Source organism: Camelus bactrianus, chromosome 22, assembly GCF_048773025.1.
Source record: "Camelus bactrianus isolate YW-2024 breed Bactrian camel chromosome 22, ASM4877302v1, whole genome shotgun sequence".
Classification (NCBI taxonomy): Eukaryota; Metazoa; Chordata; class Mammalia; order Artiodactyla; family Camelidae; genus Camelus; species Camelus bactrianus.
The window spans coordinates 26,733,258-26,750,753 of record NC_133560.1 but is presented as its reverse complement, the minus strand read 5'-3'; the positions used below and the strand labels follow the sequence as shown (position 1 = coordinate 26,750,753).

The 17,496-nt window shown below is 58.4% G+C and overlaps 1 protein-coding gene across 4 annotated transcripts in view; it reads left to right on the top strand.

Moving 5' to 3' along the window:
• Positions 1-17,496, top strand: part of EVI5L (ecotropic viral integration site 5 like) — a 31,728-nt gene continuing 14,232 nt past the window's right edge. For 2 of the 4 annotated variants that reach the window (XM_074350887.1, XM_074350886.1), the window contains exons 1-10: positions 2-188; positions 10,740-10,923; positions 12,053-12,242; positions 12,611-12,835; positions 12,941-13,015; positions 13,649-13,774; positions 15,124-15,267; positions 15,443-15,532; positions 16,592-16,689; positions 16,770-16,830. In XM_074350887.1, coding sequence (XP_074206988.1) covers positions 10,772-10,923; positions 12,053-12,242; positions 12,611-12,835; positions 12,941-13,015; positions 13,649-13,774; positions 15,124-15,267; positions 15,443-15,532; positions 16,592-16,689; positions 16,770-16,830 — 1,161 coding nt within the window. In that variant the 5' untranslated portion in view covers positions 2-188; positions 10,740-10,771. Of the gene's footprint in view, positions 189-10,739; positions 10,924-11,983; positions 12,243-12,610; positions 12,836-12,940; positions 13,016-13,648; positions 13,775-15,123; positions 15,268-15,442; positions 15,533-16,591; positions 16,690-16,769; positions 16,831-17,496 lie in introns of all 4 variants that reach the window. The other 2 variants (XM_074350888.1, XM_074350889.1) reach the window with 2 other exon arrangements.

The following is a 17,496-nucleotide window of genomic DNA, read 5'->3' as shown; positions in this document are numbered from 1 at the left end:
CTCGGGGGCGGGGCAGCGGCTCCTGTCAGTGGATGAAATGGCAGCGGCGGAGCCGGCGGCGGCCGCGGTCCCGGGGGGCGGCTGAGGGGGCCGGGCCAGGGCTGCGGAGCGAGCGGCGCGGCGGGGATCCGGTGGCGCGGCCCGGGGCGGCGAAGCTCGGCATGGCTATGGCGGCGCGCTTGGAACAGGTAGGTAGGCGGCGCGGGCCGGGCCTCCCGGGCGCCTTCTCAGGCAGGCGGCTCCGCGCTGCGGCCCGCGGGGGCCGGACAAGACCAGAACTCGGGCCCCCTCGCCCCGAAACCCGCGCTGGGAGCCCTCGGCACTCCAAGCATGGATCCTGGCCGACGGCCTTGAGTCCTGGCCCCCGCCGCCACCTCGTTCCCGACGCTTCCAGACCCCTCAAGGACCCCTCCCCCAGCCCCTCTGGGGGCCCTCCTCCCCTACGGCGCCCCCTCCCTGGGAGGCCCCCTCAGGCCTGTGACCCCCGCCCATCCTCTTTACTGACCCTCAGGACCCCTTCCCGGACCCTTCAGGGCACCCCACCCCCACCCCACACACCTGCCCCCTATTAGTGCCCCCCTCATGCCCAGGACCCCCCGCCCTTCCTCTGTCCCAATCCCTCAGGACCCCTTCAATCTGTAGACCTCTTGCACGCCGTCCCTCTCCTCACTTCACATCCTGTCTGTGGGCCCTGACTTGCCCCCACCACAAGGATACCAGCCTCAGAGCCATACCCTTCCCTTCTGACCCCACAGGACCCCTCCCTGGCCTCTGTAAATCAGGATTCCTGTTCACAAGCCTCATCAGCCAGCTGGCTCATCTCTTACCTCCCAGCAGCCCCATGCCCAAGGGCATCCCTGAAACCCACTCCTGGGGTCCTCCCAGCCCACTCCAGCAGCTACACACACACCCCTGATCCTGACTTCTCTTGATCCCTGCTTCCTGAGAATCCACCCTCAGCTCATGCTCAGGACCTCCCAACAGATGTTTTGAACCCCCTCCCCACCCAGGGACACACACCTTTCTGAGAGTCCCCACTCACACAAGCAGGCACACACACACACATCTGGGAGCCAACAGTTCTCACACAGAGAGATACCTATGAACCTCCAACAATTCACACTGGCAGACACCCTGGGCCCCTTGCACACGGACATTCAGGGGCCCCTGACATGTGCACACACATGCATGCAGTCAACACTTGGATCCCCAACACAGAGAGAAACTTAAGGCTTCCAACACGGACCCAGACATTTGGGACCCCCTGACACCCACACACCCTCACACAGGCTCCTCAGCACTTCAACACCCCTCCTTGGACCTCACCTTCCCAGGTCCTCCTGGAACCCCCGCACACACACACAGCTCCCAGCTCAAATGGAGACTCAGAGAGGTGAGCTGCCTGCCCTGCCCCAGGCAGCCAGCTTTCCCAGCCACTCCGGCCTCCCTGTGCCAGTGTCCCCATTGGGGCCCTGGAGGTGGCAGGGTGACCCAGAATCTCCCAGCACCCCTGTGGACACCTGCCCCAGGCCTCTTCCCCTTCTTCCGTCTCCCCTCAAAGGGAAGGATGCTCACTCTCTTACCCCAAAGCCTCCCCAAAAGGACCACTGCCTGCCCCCTGGTTGATGCCACCTCTGGCAGAGGGATAGGAGTTCAGCCTGCTCCCAGCTCCGGTCCTGAAGTCCTGACCAGACTGGTAGGACCAGCATCCTGACCCCATCACACCCGCTGGCCTCAGATGGCAGGGCTAGTGTTGCTAGCCAGGGGCAGCCCCTGACAGCCACGTGAGTTTTCTCACCCACATGTGTTAGCCCGAAATGAAACGACTTTCTTCTCTTCTGGCATTTGGGACCCGGTGGGGCTGGGTTCGGGCCTGCCAGAAGCAGATAGCTCTTTGTTAAGGAATATTTTCAGACAAGAAAAATGTGCTGAAGCGGCTTGAGGGAACAGGAGTGAGTAGTTGGCTTGGTTCTTTTCCCCTCGCCCGGGTTGGGGGGGTGATGGAGCTGGAGGACCCATGTCCTCACGTCTTTCCAGGTGTTTTGGCTCTTCCTGCCCATCCTGCCTCTCCACAGTCCAACCTGTGGGTTCTCCTGGGCTTCCATGGTCGACTGCGGGTGGTTTGGAAGGAACTGCAGGTGGCTTGACCCTGGCACAGGGATGAGGAGAGACAGAGAGGAGGGCAGATCACAGCATGGTGAGATGGCATGGCCAGGACTGCAGGGAGTGAGGAGGAACCCCAGGTCCTGCCTGTGGGGACTCCAGATCAGTCGAGAACTGCCTGTCTGGGCTGACATCAGCATGCCTGGAAAACCCCAGAGAAACAAACTCAGACTTCTTTGTGGGTATTCACCAATGGATTCTGGATAGCTCTGGAGAAGAGTGTGTCTTGGCTTGGAGCCTCAACTTATCCATCTGGAAAATGGAGTGATAAATCCTTAGAACTGTACTTTTTATTTATTTCAGAGAAGCCAGTAAGGTTATAGGATGTGGCCCTAAATGTCCCATGGGCACCATGTGGAAGAGGTCAGTGGGGGTGGCAGAGGGCAGTCACCCATCTGAGTGCCAGCAGGATCACTGGTCGTCCTGGTCCCCTGGTTGTAATTAGCAGATGCTTCAGTGGATAATGGCTGCCTTTCTATGTCTTTCTATGGCTGAGCTGTACTTCAGGAAACTGATTTGAATCAGGACTGAGAGACAGTCTGTTGCAGGATTTGTGGCCACACAGGGACCTCCCAGGGGGACAGAGGGTAGCCAGAGGCCTGCTTGTTGGCAATGCCCATGCCCCTCATAGCCCTCTGACGCTGGGCAGGTAGAGGTTGGTTCTGCCCACTTGCCGAAGGGAGGAGTGAATGAAAAGACTCCTGAAGGTCACGAGGCACACAGGAAACAGACTCCACCGCCTCCCCAGGGTGGGACTTTGTGCAGATGCAGTGGGGTCAGAAGGCTCCCCGAGTAGACTGTGAACATCCTGGGAAAACACGAGAAGGCTCCCGGGGAGGGCTTGCAAACCAGATCGATGCACTTTTACCCTAGACTGGGGGTTGGGGTCCAGGTCTTTGTGTAGGGGCTTTGATGGGTGCAGGGGGCAAGGAGGAACATGGTCTCAGTTTCCTCTTGCAGAATATAGGTGCTGGTTGTTCTAGGTGAGGTCCTACCACATACTGAGAATTGAATCAGGGGCCGGGGCCTGGAGGAATGTCAGGTGTGGTCCCTGCCCCACGTCCAAAGAACCTCTCAACGTCAGGAGACAAGAGCTGATACCAACAGCACCTATACACTGATCAGGCCTTGCCGAGTGCTAGGCCCTGTGCTGCGCCCCATTTACATATTATTTCATTTAATTCTCCAGACAAGCTGGAGGACCCAGCATTCCAGCGTGTGCCTTTAGGATCCTGTGTGGAAGCAGGAGACAGATAAATGTACAGCATGCCAGGGAGCACAGGGAAGGTGGAGCAGGGTTATGATGTATGGGCCACCAAGAGGAGCTCTTCAGGCAGGCATGGCCCGGAAGGGTGTTCCAGGCAGCCAAGCACCAGGACAGAGGCCCGGGAAGCAGGGAGAAGCATGGTGCATGCAGGGAACTGTGCCTCATTTGATGGGTCTCACCCTACAGGCCTTTGTGTCCCAAACATGATCCACGGGGCACACACTGTGGGATGCGTCCTGGTACAAGGGCTCAGTGGTTGGAACTGAACTTGGACAGGCAGCCAGCCCCACCCTGCCCAGGGACATCTGCAGCACACATGGTCTCGAAACCAAACAAGGGCAGTAGCAGGAGAGAGGTTAGTTAGGACAACTAACGACCCACCAGGGCCGGGGACAAGACTGATCCCTTCTGGGGAGATTTCAAGGCCCCTGTTGGCACAACTCACCCGCACTTTTCTTTCATTTCTCAGCGTGCCATGATAGGTGTGTGAGACTGTCTCTTTGAGGGCTGTCCCCCACATCAACCCGTGAGTCTCACAAGGGCAGTGCATGCATCTGTTCGTGGTTGAGTCCCAGGCGAGTACAGGGCACATAGCAGATGCTCAGTAAATACTTGGTTTTAAGAGCTGAAGAGGCTTCCCTACCCACCCACTTCTGCACAAGGGCCTGGATCTCTTCTGCAGAAAGAGGTCGTTTCCATCCGCTCGGAGAGCTCCCAAAGGCAGGGCAGAGCCACCCCAACCCTGCCCCTGGCCCAGCCAGCCTCTCAGCGGGAAAGGCCCCATCCTGGCTTTGAAGAGCCAGGAGCCTTTACGAGATGCCACTTCTCTTATCCACCTGTCCCTGGAAGGCTTGTGAGGGCTTTCCATTTTTTCCTTTGTCATTCTCAGAGACACTAAAATGTAGAGAAATGTACAATTTGCCAGGAATGAACTTGTTGTGGTGGCAGAAAGTAGCTGGTGATGATGCAGGGTAGTAAACTTTCCTTTTTTTTAGATCAGAAGGGGTCATAATGGTCTGTCCCTCGGATTTTAGCCTCAAGGTCGCTGCTGCTACTGATTATTACAAATTATAATGATTATAGTTTTCTTGTATTTAATATTTAAACAGGGCCACCTTGTGAGGGATGGGCCTGCTGAGGAGGGGAAGTTTATTTATTCAGTCCAACAAATACTGGACGTCTGATGGTGTGCTGGATGCTCGGGACCCAGTAGTGGGCTGGACAGCCCCTGCCCTGGTGGAACTTTCCATCCAACAGGGAATAAATATTACAGGCCAGCTCCTGTGCTGGGCACTCGACAGGTTTTAGTTCATATTTTCCTCCCAGCAAAACCTGTGAGGTAGGTTCTATCATTAGCCCTCTTTTCAGATGAGGAAACTGAGGCAAAGTGCATTGTACCCAGATCATAAAGATGGAAAGGAGTAGAGGAGGGATTTGAATGCAGGCTGTTGACCCTGAAGTCCTTACGGGAGGCCGAGAGATCTGGGATCAGTTATCCACACACATGGCCATGGAGGAAGGTACCTGGACGTGGACACATCCAGAGTAGCACAGAGGAGCAGCCAGGCCTGGGCGCAAGAGGAGGGCAGGCAGTGGCCTCTGAATTCCAGCCACCGTCCCTGTCATCCGAGGGGCAGCTTGCCCATCGCTTGCCCACCCCATGGCCAAGGAAAGGGACCTGAGGTGCCAGGCCGTTTCCCCAGGAGCCGGGCCATGTTGGACCGTGGTGGGCTGCTGGCCCACACTGGTGGTCTACGAGGCGGGCACATGGGGTCACGTGGCATCTTTCAAGGCTTCAGATTCAGAAGTGATCCTGTGTCCCCGTCATTAGAGGTCAGAAGCTGGTGGGGGGAGGTGCGGGGTTGGGGGTGGTTGGGGGAGACCAGGTAGGGAACCAAAATTAAAGGAAACTTGTGGTCTTTCTTCCAGCCTTTAAAAATGCCCAGCCCTGAAAGATGGTGCGCGCGCACTCAGTCACTCTCCCCATTGAAAAATACTGTCATTTACTGAGTGCCCGTTCCACTCAGTGTTCTACGTATGTTACTTCTAAAGTCAGAGAATGCATTATTATTAACTAAAGTACATGCTTTATTCTGATGTCCTTAGTTTTCCCCTAATATTCTTTTTCTGTCTCAGGACCCCCTCCTGGATCCCACCTGACATTTTGTCGCCATGTCTCTTGAGGCACCTCTCAGCTGGGACAGTTTCGTAGGCTTTCCTTGTTTTTGATGACTTTGATACTTTTGCGGGGGACTAGTCAGGAATTTTCTAAAATGTCCCCTAACCTGGTTTTGTCACATGTTCTCCTTCTAATGAAACCAGGGTGGTGTGTTTTGGGGAGAAAGACACAGAGCTGAAGCGCCCTTCTCACCCCAAGGGCACACACTCTCAACATGACTTAGCCCTGTTGATGCTGACCTTGATCACTTGGCTGAGCAGCACAGAGATTCTTTTCTTTGTTCATTCCACAGACCTTGAATGAGCACCTCCTGACTGCCAGATGCAGTGTTAGGGGCTTGGAGTAGAAAATTAAGAAGATAGGTCCTGGCCCCCCAGAATGGTCATGACCCAGTAGGGCAGGCAGGCGTGTAGAGAAGGAGTTGCCATAGAATGTGTCTTGGGCTGGGGTGCAGGGGTAGGAATTTTCAGGGAAAGAGGGGAGAGAAGTGGCCCAGCACAGTAGGGTTTCACACACAGGAAAGATTTCACACACACACAAATACTCAAACCAGGTCTTGAAGAATGCCCTTCCAGTTGGAACAGCATGTGCAAAGACAGAAAGAAACAGGTGCTCCTGGAGGGCTGAGTGTGGTTGGCCTGCGATGCAGGAGGAGGCGAGGCTGGCCGGGCTGGATGCACCACGCAGAAACTTTGGGCCTCCACCTTGAAGCTGGGCACAGCCGAAGGCTTCTAGGCAAGCACCAGGAGGGTAGCAGCAGACTGCCCTGGACCCAGGTAGGCCTGCCTGTGGCAGGAAGAGGGGCCAGCTTAAGTCAGGAGGGGTTGAGTTTGAGGAGCCAGGAGGGTTTTCCAAAAGTGCAAGCCCACTCGGGATCCCGCCGTAGCTCGCAAGGCCCCGTGGGGGCCTGGCCCCTGCAGAATCCTCTCGTCCCTTCTGGAGTCACACCCCTCCCCGCCGCTCCTGCCCCACTGTTCCTCCACCCGCCCACCCATCCCTTATCACCTTTTTAATAGAGCTATCATTCGCATAACAGAAAAATTCAGCCCTGTCACGTGAACAGTTCAGTGAGTTTTAGTGTACTCACAAAGCCATGCAACTGTCTAATTCCAGAACGTTTCATTATTCCAAAAAGAAATCCCGTGAGCAGTTTCTCCAGTTTCTCCCAGCCCCTGGCAAGCACTAGTCAACCCTCTGTCCCTAGAGATGTACCTGTTCTGGGCGTTTCACATAAATGGAATCACATCGCTTGTGGTCTTTTGTGTCTGGCTCCTCTCACCGAGCATCGTGTCTTGGAGGCTCATCCATGCTGTGGCACACATTGGTTTCCTTCCTTTTGATGGTGAAATAACGTTCCACTGTATGGATAGGCCACATTTTGTTTATCCACTCATCCGTCAGTGGACACTTGCATTGTTTCCACTCCTTGGCCTTTATGAATTATGCTGCCGTGAGCGGTCGTGTCCAGCTTTTGCTGGGTATATGTTTTCCACTCTCACAGGCAGACACCTAGAAGCAGACTTGCTGGGTCACCTGGTAACTCTTCAACTTTTTGAGGAACCGCCAGACTGTTTTCCACACTACCTTATCTTTTTTTTTTTAATTTTTTAAGACTGATTTGTTTATTTAGGGGTTTTTTGGTGGGGGAGGGAGGTAATTGGGTTTATTTGTTTCTTTATTTTTAGAGGAGGGACTGAACCCAGGACCTCGTGCACGCTGAGCATGCGCTCTACCACTGGGCTCTACCCTCCCCCGCTTCCTTATCTTTTATTCCATGCGTTTTTCTCAATCTGTAATAGAAAGTTTGGATGATTGTTCCTTGGTCTCTACCCTCCATGTGCTCAGGGCGGGCCGGGTCTATGTCTTTCTCTGCCCAGCAGTCCTCAGCCCTCAGCACGGTGCTTGGGACCTGGTGGGCACTCTGGAGACACTGATCAGTGAGCAGGCAGGTGGGTTCAACTCCTCAAATATGTCTCAACTCTTCCCATGGTGCCAGGCTCAGCGCAGGGCACGGAAGTAGCAGGGACCCAGACAGTGGTGATTCCGGCCCCGGTGGGGGATCTGATGGAGATGTTCAGGAGCCTGTTGGAAATCTTGGCTGGGGCTCAGGAGAGAGGAAAAGCTGGGAACAAGGGTGTCAGCATCACTGACATATATTTGGTCATTTAAGCCTGGAGCGTGAGATCACCTTAGCCCAGGAAGGGATGAGGACTGAGGCAGCCCTGTGGAGGGAGGGGCACCATGCGGGAGCCTGAGAAGCCAGGGCAGAGGTAGGAGGAGGCCCAGGAGTCTGGCTGCTCAGAAATGAGATGGGAGAGGACTTCACGAAGGTGGAAGCATGACTGGCAGTGTCCAAAATGGGAGGAAAAGGGAGTTGGAAGACCCCCAACATCTGGACCTTTCCCCCATCCCCGACCCCAGCTGACCAGCACAGACTCCTCCCACCCTTCTGACTTGACTCAGCTTCACCAGCCATGGGCCACCATATGGAGCCAGCAGGGACAGGGTTTGGTGGCCCACTGCCCACTCTACAGGGGCCAGGACCCCCTCTCGGGTGGCTGAGGTGGAGCAGAAGCAAAGGGCATTAAAGTTGGGGCCATGGAGAGTCTGGGACCCCAGACCTGGGGGATCTGTGTGAGGATCTCAGAGGCTAGTGGCCTCCCAGCATCCAGGGGACCTGCCTTGTCTCCGCATCTTTGTGTCTGTCCAGCTAGGGTGGGACGGCTGCATGCTCTGGGGAGGTGGGGGCTCACTCACCTCGCTCCACTCCACATGTTTGTACCTAGGACATCGGCCGGCCCTCAGATGGCCCCCAGTAGGCGCCAGGGAAGGAGGGGTTGAGCCAGGAAGAGTCACGAAGCTCTAGAGAGGGTGGCAGGGCCGCTCACAGAGCTGAGGTAGCAGCAGGCCCCATGTCCATCTGTATTTACTCGGTTCTAGGGGTGGTGAGGTCTGGTCAGTGTAGGAAGTGTGTGTACTTGTGTGTGCAAGTGTGTGCCAGTTAGAGCATGTGTGGGTGTGTATGGGTGGAAGACAGTGCGTGAATGTGTGTGAGAATGTGTATCTGAGTCCATGGGTGGGTGATTGTGTGTGAGTGTTTCAGAGTGTGTGTGTGTGCATGCAGGAGTGTATTAGTGTGTCTGTGTGTGAGATGGTTTGGGAGTGTGAATGTATCTGAGTGAGTGTGTGGGAGTGCAGTCGTGTGTGGGAGTGCAGTCGTGTATGAGTGTGTGAATGTGAAGGAGTGTTTGTCTGCGTGCGTGTGCCTGTGTGCCTGCATCTGAAGGACGGCTTCCAGGGCTGGGCAGCGTTTACAGCCTGAAGATGAGTCAAGACAAAGTTCCTGAGGGATCAGGAGGTTCTGCCTCTCAGACTGCAGATTTCAGCCCTGGGTATTGAATCAGTTTTATCTCTGGTATGAAATACACATTAATATGTGATAAATATCTGAGCAAACTCTGCTAGTGGAGGGCCCAGAAATCCAGAGCTGAACCATTCTCTTGTGCTCTTTGTGGGGAGGGGATGGGGAGGCAACACACTTCTGAAGTCCCCTGGGCTCAGCAAGGAGACAGTGGGCCCCAGCCCCAGCCATGTGTGGTCTTTTTCTCTGAGGCCCCTGCTACTTCCCAAATCCAGCTGTGCTGATGAGCCTCCACCACCTCCTCCCCGTCTCCCAGCTCTGAAGCTGGGAAAGCCCCGCTGCCTTCCCAGCCCCTCCCTGCCCAGACAGATCCCTCCAATTCAGCGCTTCTTGTCCACAGCCCGTCTCTGCCCCGGGCCACCCGCAGACTTTGACTCTGCAGGAGATCCCGGAGCCGCCCCTCTCTCAGGAATGATTAACTCCTGGCTTGGTATTTGGGGCAGGTGGTCCCCTGCCAGCTGGGCAATGGGAGGAAGAGGTCTTCTGTTTCTGATGGGAGCCATTGCCTAGAATTTGTACCATTCACCAAGAGCCAGAGCCTTTGGTGCCCAACAAACTCGGGGAGCCCTCAGAGGCCAGGGGCTCAGGGCCAGCCCTGGGGAGCCACAGGGTCCTGGGGTAGAAGGCCCCCCACAAGGTGAAAGAAAAACACCCCCCTTCCTCCCATGACAGGGCAGCACAGGGGAAGGAGACTAGAACCAAGTGCATGGCCAGGGCAAGTCCAGCCAACATGTGGGCCCTCAGGTGTTGGTTGGGGGCTGAACTTAGGCTGTGGGAAGGTGCCCATCGACCTGAGGGTGCTAGGCAGGTGAGAAAAGGTCTGCGCTGATCCTGTGACTGTCCTCCTGCTGCCTAAGGGACCAGATGCCCCCTTTCCAGGAACTGGGTGAGGGCCCCTCTGTGGCTGAGCAGTCAGAGCCAGGTCAGGTGGGGTCCAAGGGGAGCCATGGTTCAGACACTGGTCCATTTGAGTCCAGAGCCCTTGCTTTTGGTGTAGTGCTGAGCTGCCTCTCCTGCGGCTGGCAGAAGTGGGGAGGCTAGTGCCCCCAAAGCCCCCAGGAGGGTGGGGCCAGACCATCCCCAGGAGAAATAGAGAGATGGGCCTACGGCCACCAGAGCACAGATTCCCAACACTCTGACACGTTGGCTTCCCAGCCCAAGGCCATTGGCAGCACCAGACAATTAACAGCAGAGAATAATTGCTTCTGGCTGTGCCAGCAGCCCACTTTGGTTGATGAGACAGGGAAGGTCCGATGCTGAGGCAGGGCTCCAGGGAAGGCCACAGCCAGGGACAGGGACCAAGGCTGTCAGGAAGGGCCACCAAAACAGGGGTACCTGCACTTCTGGGTCCCAGCAGAGGCCCTGAGTTGGGGGAGCCTTGGCCCCTGGCCCTGTTGAAGACTCAGGGGTGTCAAGTTGAGGCTTGGCAGGGACAGCAGGACAGCTCAGGCCTGGCCATGGCCCCCTGTCTCCATCCAGGCATCTGGACTGCAAAGGCAGGGATCCCAGTAGCCAGCATCCGGAACAGAAGGAGCCAGCAAGGCCATCAGCTGGGCTAGGGTGTGTGGGGACGAGGGGTGCACCAGGTCAGCAGACCAGAGATGGGAAGCCCGGGGTGAGGAAGTGTCCAGGTGAGCAGCAGACTCAGTTGGTCCAGAGCCAGAGGAGCCAGCCACCCAGTTCTGACCACACACATCTCTGGCCCCCAGATGCAGCTGTGACCTGACCCTGCTCGCGGCTGATGAGCCTGCCCACCATGGCGAGTCCCACCCTGAGCCCGGACTCCTCGTCCCAGGAGGCCCTGTCGGCCCCCACCTGCTCCCCCACCTCCGACTCTGAGAACCTCAGCCCCGATGAGCTGGAGCTGTTGGCCAAGCTCGAGGAGCAGAACCGGTAAGTTGGGACCCGAGGGATGGGGAGAGGTCTTGGGGTGCAGCCTGGGCCCCAAACAAGTTCCTAGTTGTCCCCTCACACTCAGAGCTAGGCCCAGCCCTGGGCAGAGTAACACCTCCCATCAGTGGCTTGACAAGGATGTCTCCTGTCATCCTGCCAACAGATGAGGAGCCTGAGGTACCAAGTGAGGCCAAGTGAGTCTGGCCTTCACTTATCTAGCCCTTGTTGGAGGGAGAAATAAGGACTCTGACTGGGGTTGGGCCTTCTCACCTTTCTCCCCGGCCCTCCCCCTGTTTTAAAGTGTAGGTGGTATTATTACTCAGGTTTGGTGAGTTCACTGCCATTGGAAAGACAGTTTATTACTCACAGGTCCCAAGAGGAGGGGCACAGCACACCAGGTGGGGCCACACGGGGAAGCACCAGTGTCCGTCAGGAGGCAGAGGGGATGAGAAAAATGTGGGCGAGAGCCTTTATTGCAGTTTCTGCAAGAAGGAATGGTGAGGCAATGTAATCGGGCTTAGGGCTGGCTAGTTTGAATCATTTCAGCAAGCTCAGGGCATAGGGGCTGGGCCTATTTGTCGAGCGCCTGGCCCTGAGGTGACTGAGGCTGAGGGACAGTGGCCTGAATGCAAGAGCCTGATAACAGAGGTGGTTGGTTTGTGGGTGCTGGATTGGTTGGTTTGCACGTGAAGGGCTCACTGGCAGGTGAGTCCTTAGCTGTCTCCAGGTCAGGGACATCTCCCAGATGTCAGTGCACCGGAAACATGGTCAGTACAGGCCCTTGCTGGCTGGTGCCCCCAGCCAGCTTTACCTTCTCTGCAACTTGTCTGTAAACATAGACCTGAACAAAATCTGCCCCACAGGGTTGGTACGAGATTAAATGAGCTAATCCACATGCTTCTCAGCCCAGTGCTGGCCACAGAACGAGACACGGGAATGGTAGCCTCTCCAGGGGTCCAGGGATCAGGACCATGGCTCAGAGAGGTTAGGGCATGGGCCGAGGTCACTCAGCAAGTGCCATAGGGGAAGAACCACTGAGACCCAATCCCTGGGGTCCCAGAGGAAGGGCCAGGAGCCGGCGTGGGAGGCGCCTGCAGCCCAGCTGCCTCCACTGACCCTGCCTGCCCAGGCTCCTGGAAGCCGACTCCAAGTCCATGCGTTCCATGAATGGCTCCCGGCGGAACAGCGGCTCCTCACTGGTGTCCAGCTCCTCGGCCTCCTCCAACCTGAGCCACCTGGAGGAGGACACATGGATCTTGTGGGGCCGGATCGCCAATGAGTGGGAGGAGTGGCGACGCAGGAAGGAGAAGCTGCTCAAGGTGGCGGGGGCGGTGGGGCTGGGGGGCAGGGTCTGCCAGGGGCCCCAGCGAGAGCACGGGGGCTGGAGTGGAGGTGCGCAGGCACTTTGAGGACGCCTGGCCAGGGCAGGGTGAGAGGAGGGAATGTGGGGAGGCGCTGGCGTCCCAGGCACCCATTTGCTCTCTGCCCACCGTGTTCCACCTTGGATTGGGGTGGCATATCCTCATTGTGGACTCCGTCTGCAGTGTGGTGGCTCAGCTGAGCTCTGGGCTACAGGCAAGGCGCGGGCAAGCCAGACCTCAGAGGCCAGGCCTGGTGGCTGTGGGGAGGCGGTGCTGGGATGGGGTCCAGCCCAGCCTCCCACTCCCCCCCGCCACCCTGTCTCCAGGAGCTGATCCGCAAAGGCATCCCGCACCACTTCCGGGCCATCGTGTGGCAGCTACTGTGCAGCGCCACCGACATGCCAGTCAAGAACCAGTACTCGGAGCTGCTCAAGATGTCCTCACCGTGCGAGAAGCTGATCCGCAGGGACATCGCCCGCACCTACCCGGAGCACGAGTTCTTCAAGGGCCAGGACAGCCTGGGCCAGGAGGTCCTCTTCAATGTCATGAAGGTGACGCCCCCCAGCCCTGCACAGAGAAGTGCTGCCCACCCCCGGCAGCCTGCTGTCACCGGGCCCGGCAGGACCCTGCCCTGACACGCATGTGTTCCCCGGCAGGCGTACTCCCTGGTGGACCGGGAGGTGGGCTACTGCCAGGGCAGCGCCTTCATCGTGGGCCTGCTCCTCATGCAGGTAGGTGGCCCGGGGCCAGGCTCTTGGAGGGCACAGCCCATCCTGGCTCTCCCCCAGAAGGTGGACAGAAGGGTCAGAGCCTCCCTCTCCATCCACCCATGACCTCTGATAGTCCCCAGCCAAGCCCCCAGTGGGTGAGCAGAGAGGGCCGGACGCCTGTCCTGTCCCAGGCTTGGAGGTGCAGACTGACCTACTCAGTCACCTCCCGGGGTTGGACCCCTCCAGAGTCTCAGGTGGGAGGCTTAGGTCAGCCAGTGTGGTGTCTGTGGGGCTGGGCGTCTCCTCCAGAGAATCCAGCAGGCTTAGGAGCGGGAGAACAGAGACGGCTGGGAGTGCACTGGAGGATGTCTGCACTGTGGGCTCTGGAGGCGGCCAGACCTGGGTTCAAGTCCCAGCTCCACTCTTACCTGCCAGGCAGCCTTCCACAGGCGACTTCAGCCTGGGGAGGGTTCCTATCAGTAAAGCAAGGGGACAGTATTTACCAGAGGTTTGATGAGGGGCTCCAGGCAGCCCGGCACTGTCCATGTTCAGTAAAAGTAAATGGAACAGAAAGAGGAGAAACCGTAAGAAGAAAAGCAGGTGCCCCCTCCCACCCCACTCCTGCTCACAGACACCCCCCACCCCCACCCCTAGATGCCCGAGGAGGAGGCCTTCTGTGTGTTCGTGCGGCTGATGCAGGAGTACCGCCTGCGGGAGCTCTTCAAGCCCAGCATGGCCGAGCTGGGGCTCTGCATCTACCAGTTTGAGTACATGCTACAGGTGAGCGGGGGCAGGGGCAGCTGGCACCCACCCACTCCTCTCAGCCAGCTCGCACCCATGGGTGCTCACCTCAGCCATCCCAGCAAGTCTCTGAAAATTCCAGGCCTGAGCAGTCACATCCAGGCGTTCCAGCTCAGAAAGGGGCTCTAGTCCCCTGGGCAGTATAGCACTGTGGGAAGGATGCTCTGAGGGACTGGGCAGGGGCCAGCCCCTTACAGCGGGGGCTCCAGAGAGCGCGGGCATCCCAGAGCCACGAGGGCCGGGATGGAGCGGTTGGGATGGCTCAGACACACCCACGGTCCCCTCCTGTCTGCTCCCCGGGGTGGAGAAGGAGGGAAAGTGTTGTCTGCCTGTCTTTGCTGATTACTGGAGAGCCGCAGCCGCCTGTTTATAAATAGCAGCCCCCGCAGGGCCAGCTCCTGGCTGGCAGACAGAGCTGGTGTACATGCACAACACACACACATGCACACGCACGCGCACCACATACACACACACCTGTTCTGGAAGCCAGTTGCAGGTGGGGCTGTGCAGCTCTGCACCACAGTGGGCAGGGTGTGCCTGGTGGTGAAGGCCCCCCTCCTCAGGCCTAGAGGACGTGGAGGTGCTGTTGGTCGTGGTAACCGGTAGTGCTGGCAGGCAAGGGGCCCGGGCCCCCAGAGAAGAAGCGATTGCACAGTGGGCTGGGTAACCCGGCGCTCCCATGGTGAAGTAGCCAGATGCCACCAGAGCGTCCCTAAGTCCAGGAGGAAGCCCAGGGTGGGCAGGGGGACAGCCTGAGTGTCCATTGCTCAGTGAAGGACATCCAGGAGGTCCTAACGCCTTCTCTAGCCTTAGTTTCCCCAGTTTCTGTCACTTCCCAGTGTCGGAAGCCCCAGCCTTGAGCATCCTTTGAGCACTTTGGGCACAAAGCGCTGTAGGGGAGGGGTGCTAGGAGTGGACACAGAGGCGATGGCTCACACCACCCTTCCCTGTTGCCCCCTGGGTGACCTTGGGGAGTTACATAACCCCCCGAAGCCTCAGAAGCTCACTCTCGGAGAAGTGGTGAGGATCCCAGGAGCAGCTGGGCCAGTGCCTGCCCTGGGTGGGCACCCAGCACCCACAAGCTGCTGCTACTCCTGCCACCCCTGCCTGTGTCCCCACCTTGTGCTACTCAGAGCTCTGGGGTGCTCTTGCCCCACCCAGACACAGTGCTGAGGACACACCAAGGAAGGGAGCCAAGGGCTGCCCAGGGCAGATCAGGGAAGGCTCCCAGATGTATGGGCACTGAGGCCCAGCACTTCTAGATAGCAGTGCTGACAGCTGCACCCAGCGCCCTCCTCACAGTGCCTGGCCTCCTCCCCAACCCCCAGGAGCAGCTCCCGGACCTGAACACCCACTTCCGCTCCCAGAGCTTCCACACGTCCATGTACGCCTCCTCCTGGTTCCTCACGCTCTTCCTGACCACATTCCCGCTGCCCGTTGCTACCCGTATCTTTGACATCTTCATGTACGAGGTGAGGACACCACCCTCCCTCTCCTGGCCGCTCTGGATAGGGTGATCAACATCCTCACTGGGAATGATTCAGGACCAGGCCCAGGCCGAGGATGGGCGGGAGCTCTGGGAAAGGTCAGAGGACTCCCTGGGAGCGTAGGACCAGAGATGCATTGCCCCTGCCGCTGCCTTTGCAGGGTCTGGAGATCGTGTTCCGGGTGGGCCTCGCCCTCCTGCAGGTGAACCAGACGGAGCTGATGCAGCTGGACATGGAGGGGATGTCCCAGGTGGGCCAGGAGGGCCAGGGCAGGTGGGCATGCCCCCAGCGGGGGCACCTGGGCAGGTGGAGCATCCTGAGAGATGGGGACACCCTGGAGTTCCTGAGCACCCTGATCCTTTCCCATCACCTCTGCTCCTCCCCACCCTGAGGTCTCCATAGAGGACCAGCGTGGGCCCCGAGGAGCCTCAGGCTCTGCCAGATACAGTCCAGGGCCAGCAGCCTGCAGCGGGAGAGAGGAAGGCCCAGGCCGAGCTCTGGGAGGTGCCCCTCCCCTACTCCCAGCTCTGGGTCCCCCAGAGCCTAATGTGGCAAACAGTAATACTAAGCAAACCAGGAGGCCTTGGGTGTGGTTTCAGCCCCAGCAGCCAGGCGGGGCGAGGGCACAGGAGGGAGTGAGGGGTCTGGGACAGTCTCTGGCCCTGCCCCGCCCCGGCCTGCTTCAGCTGCCCTGCCTGCCGAGAGGAGGCCAGCCTGCTTCTCACCGCCATGTCCCCATCATGCAGGCCCCTGCCCCCTCCCAGCGTCCTCCAGCTGGTGCTTCAGGGAAGAATGCACAAAGGCCATGGTTGTGTCCACGAACACGGGCATCCATTGTCCGCAGCTGCCAGAGGGGGCCAGCTGGGCTGGGGAGCAGGAGCCAGCCTGGCCCCGAGCTGCCACAAGCTGTGTCCACTGGCAGCTTGCACTTAACTCTTTGCGGAGGCTCCAGGGGCCACTGGCAAGCAGGCAGACCACAGAGGGGTCTTCCCTCCAACTTCCTCTCCACCACCCTGATCCTTCAGCTTCTTCTGCCTCCTCTCACTGCCCTGGGGCAGCAGCATGTCTCCCTCCTGAAGGCCCCCTGTGCTCAGACCCCACCCCCCGCCCCACCCCTGGCCTTCGCCCTCAGGAGCTCCCAAAGCCCGCTGTCCTGAGCAGGCTGAGCGCCCATAGCAGGTAGGCCCTGCACTGAGGTCATGGTGACACCCTGAGCAGACCCTCCTCCCAGGAAGGAGGGTGCAGTGGGGGTTCAAGTGGCCCTAGGTGGCCCAGGCCTGTGTGTCGGTGACCGTCTGTGTCCCCACAGTACTTCCAGAGGGTGATCCCCCATCAGTTCGACAGCTGCCCGGACAAGCTGATCCTCAAGGCTTACCAGGTCAAGTACAACCCCAAGAAGATGAAGAGGTCAGTACCAGGCAGCCGGGGTGCTAGTAGAAGGGGTCCCTGAGGATGGGACAGTGAGCACATCCACCCTCCCCCTGCAGGTTGGAGAAGGAGTATGCGGCCATGAAGAGCAAGGAGATGGAGGAGCAGATAGAGATCAAGGTGAGTCCAGGACCGGACCAGACGCAGTGCCCTCAGGAGCCCCTCAGCGGCCACTAGAGGGCAGCCCTTCCCTGAGCGGGCTGCACACCGCGATGCTTAGGTTGGTGGGGGGGGGGTGTTCACTCACCTCCAGGCCCTGTGTGAGCCAGGGTGTGCCCCAGCACTAAGGACAGGTCCCCGGGGCAGGCAGCGAGTCAGCCTCCAGCCCTCGCCCTTCCCCGGTGGTTCCAACCCTCTAATCACAAGATTGCGTCACCTGGCAACCAGCCCCTTCCTGAGGTGACTTGGGGGCTTTCCAAAAGCCACCTCACCGAGGTAACAAAAGACACCTTTATTCCTCTTCTCACTGAGGAAATGCCCAGGGTTTTAGGAGCTCTGTGCCAGGACCACAACAACAACCAAATAGACATTTCTTACACATCACAAAGTCTCCTGAGGTTGCAGAGCCTCTGAATCCAGTCCTCCTCCTGCTCTCATCCCTCCAGCCATGGTTTTGGTTATTGACTCAACATTCATTTATTGAGCACCTACTGTGTGCCAGAGTCACAGCAGAGACTGAGGGCCCCTAGTCCAGTAGGGGTTGGGGGACAGACACAAACACAAACCTCAACACAGCCTGGCTCTGTCCTCTTCAGGGACAGAGTCCCACAGTGGCTGGGACTGGAG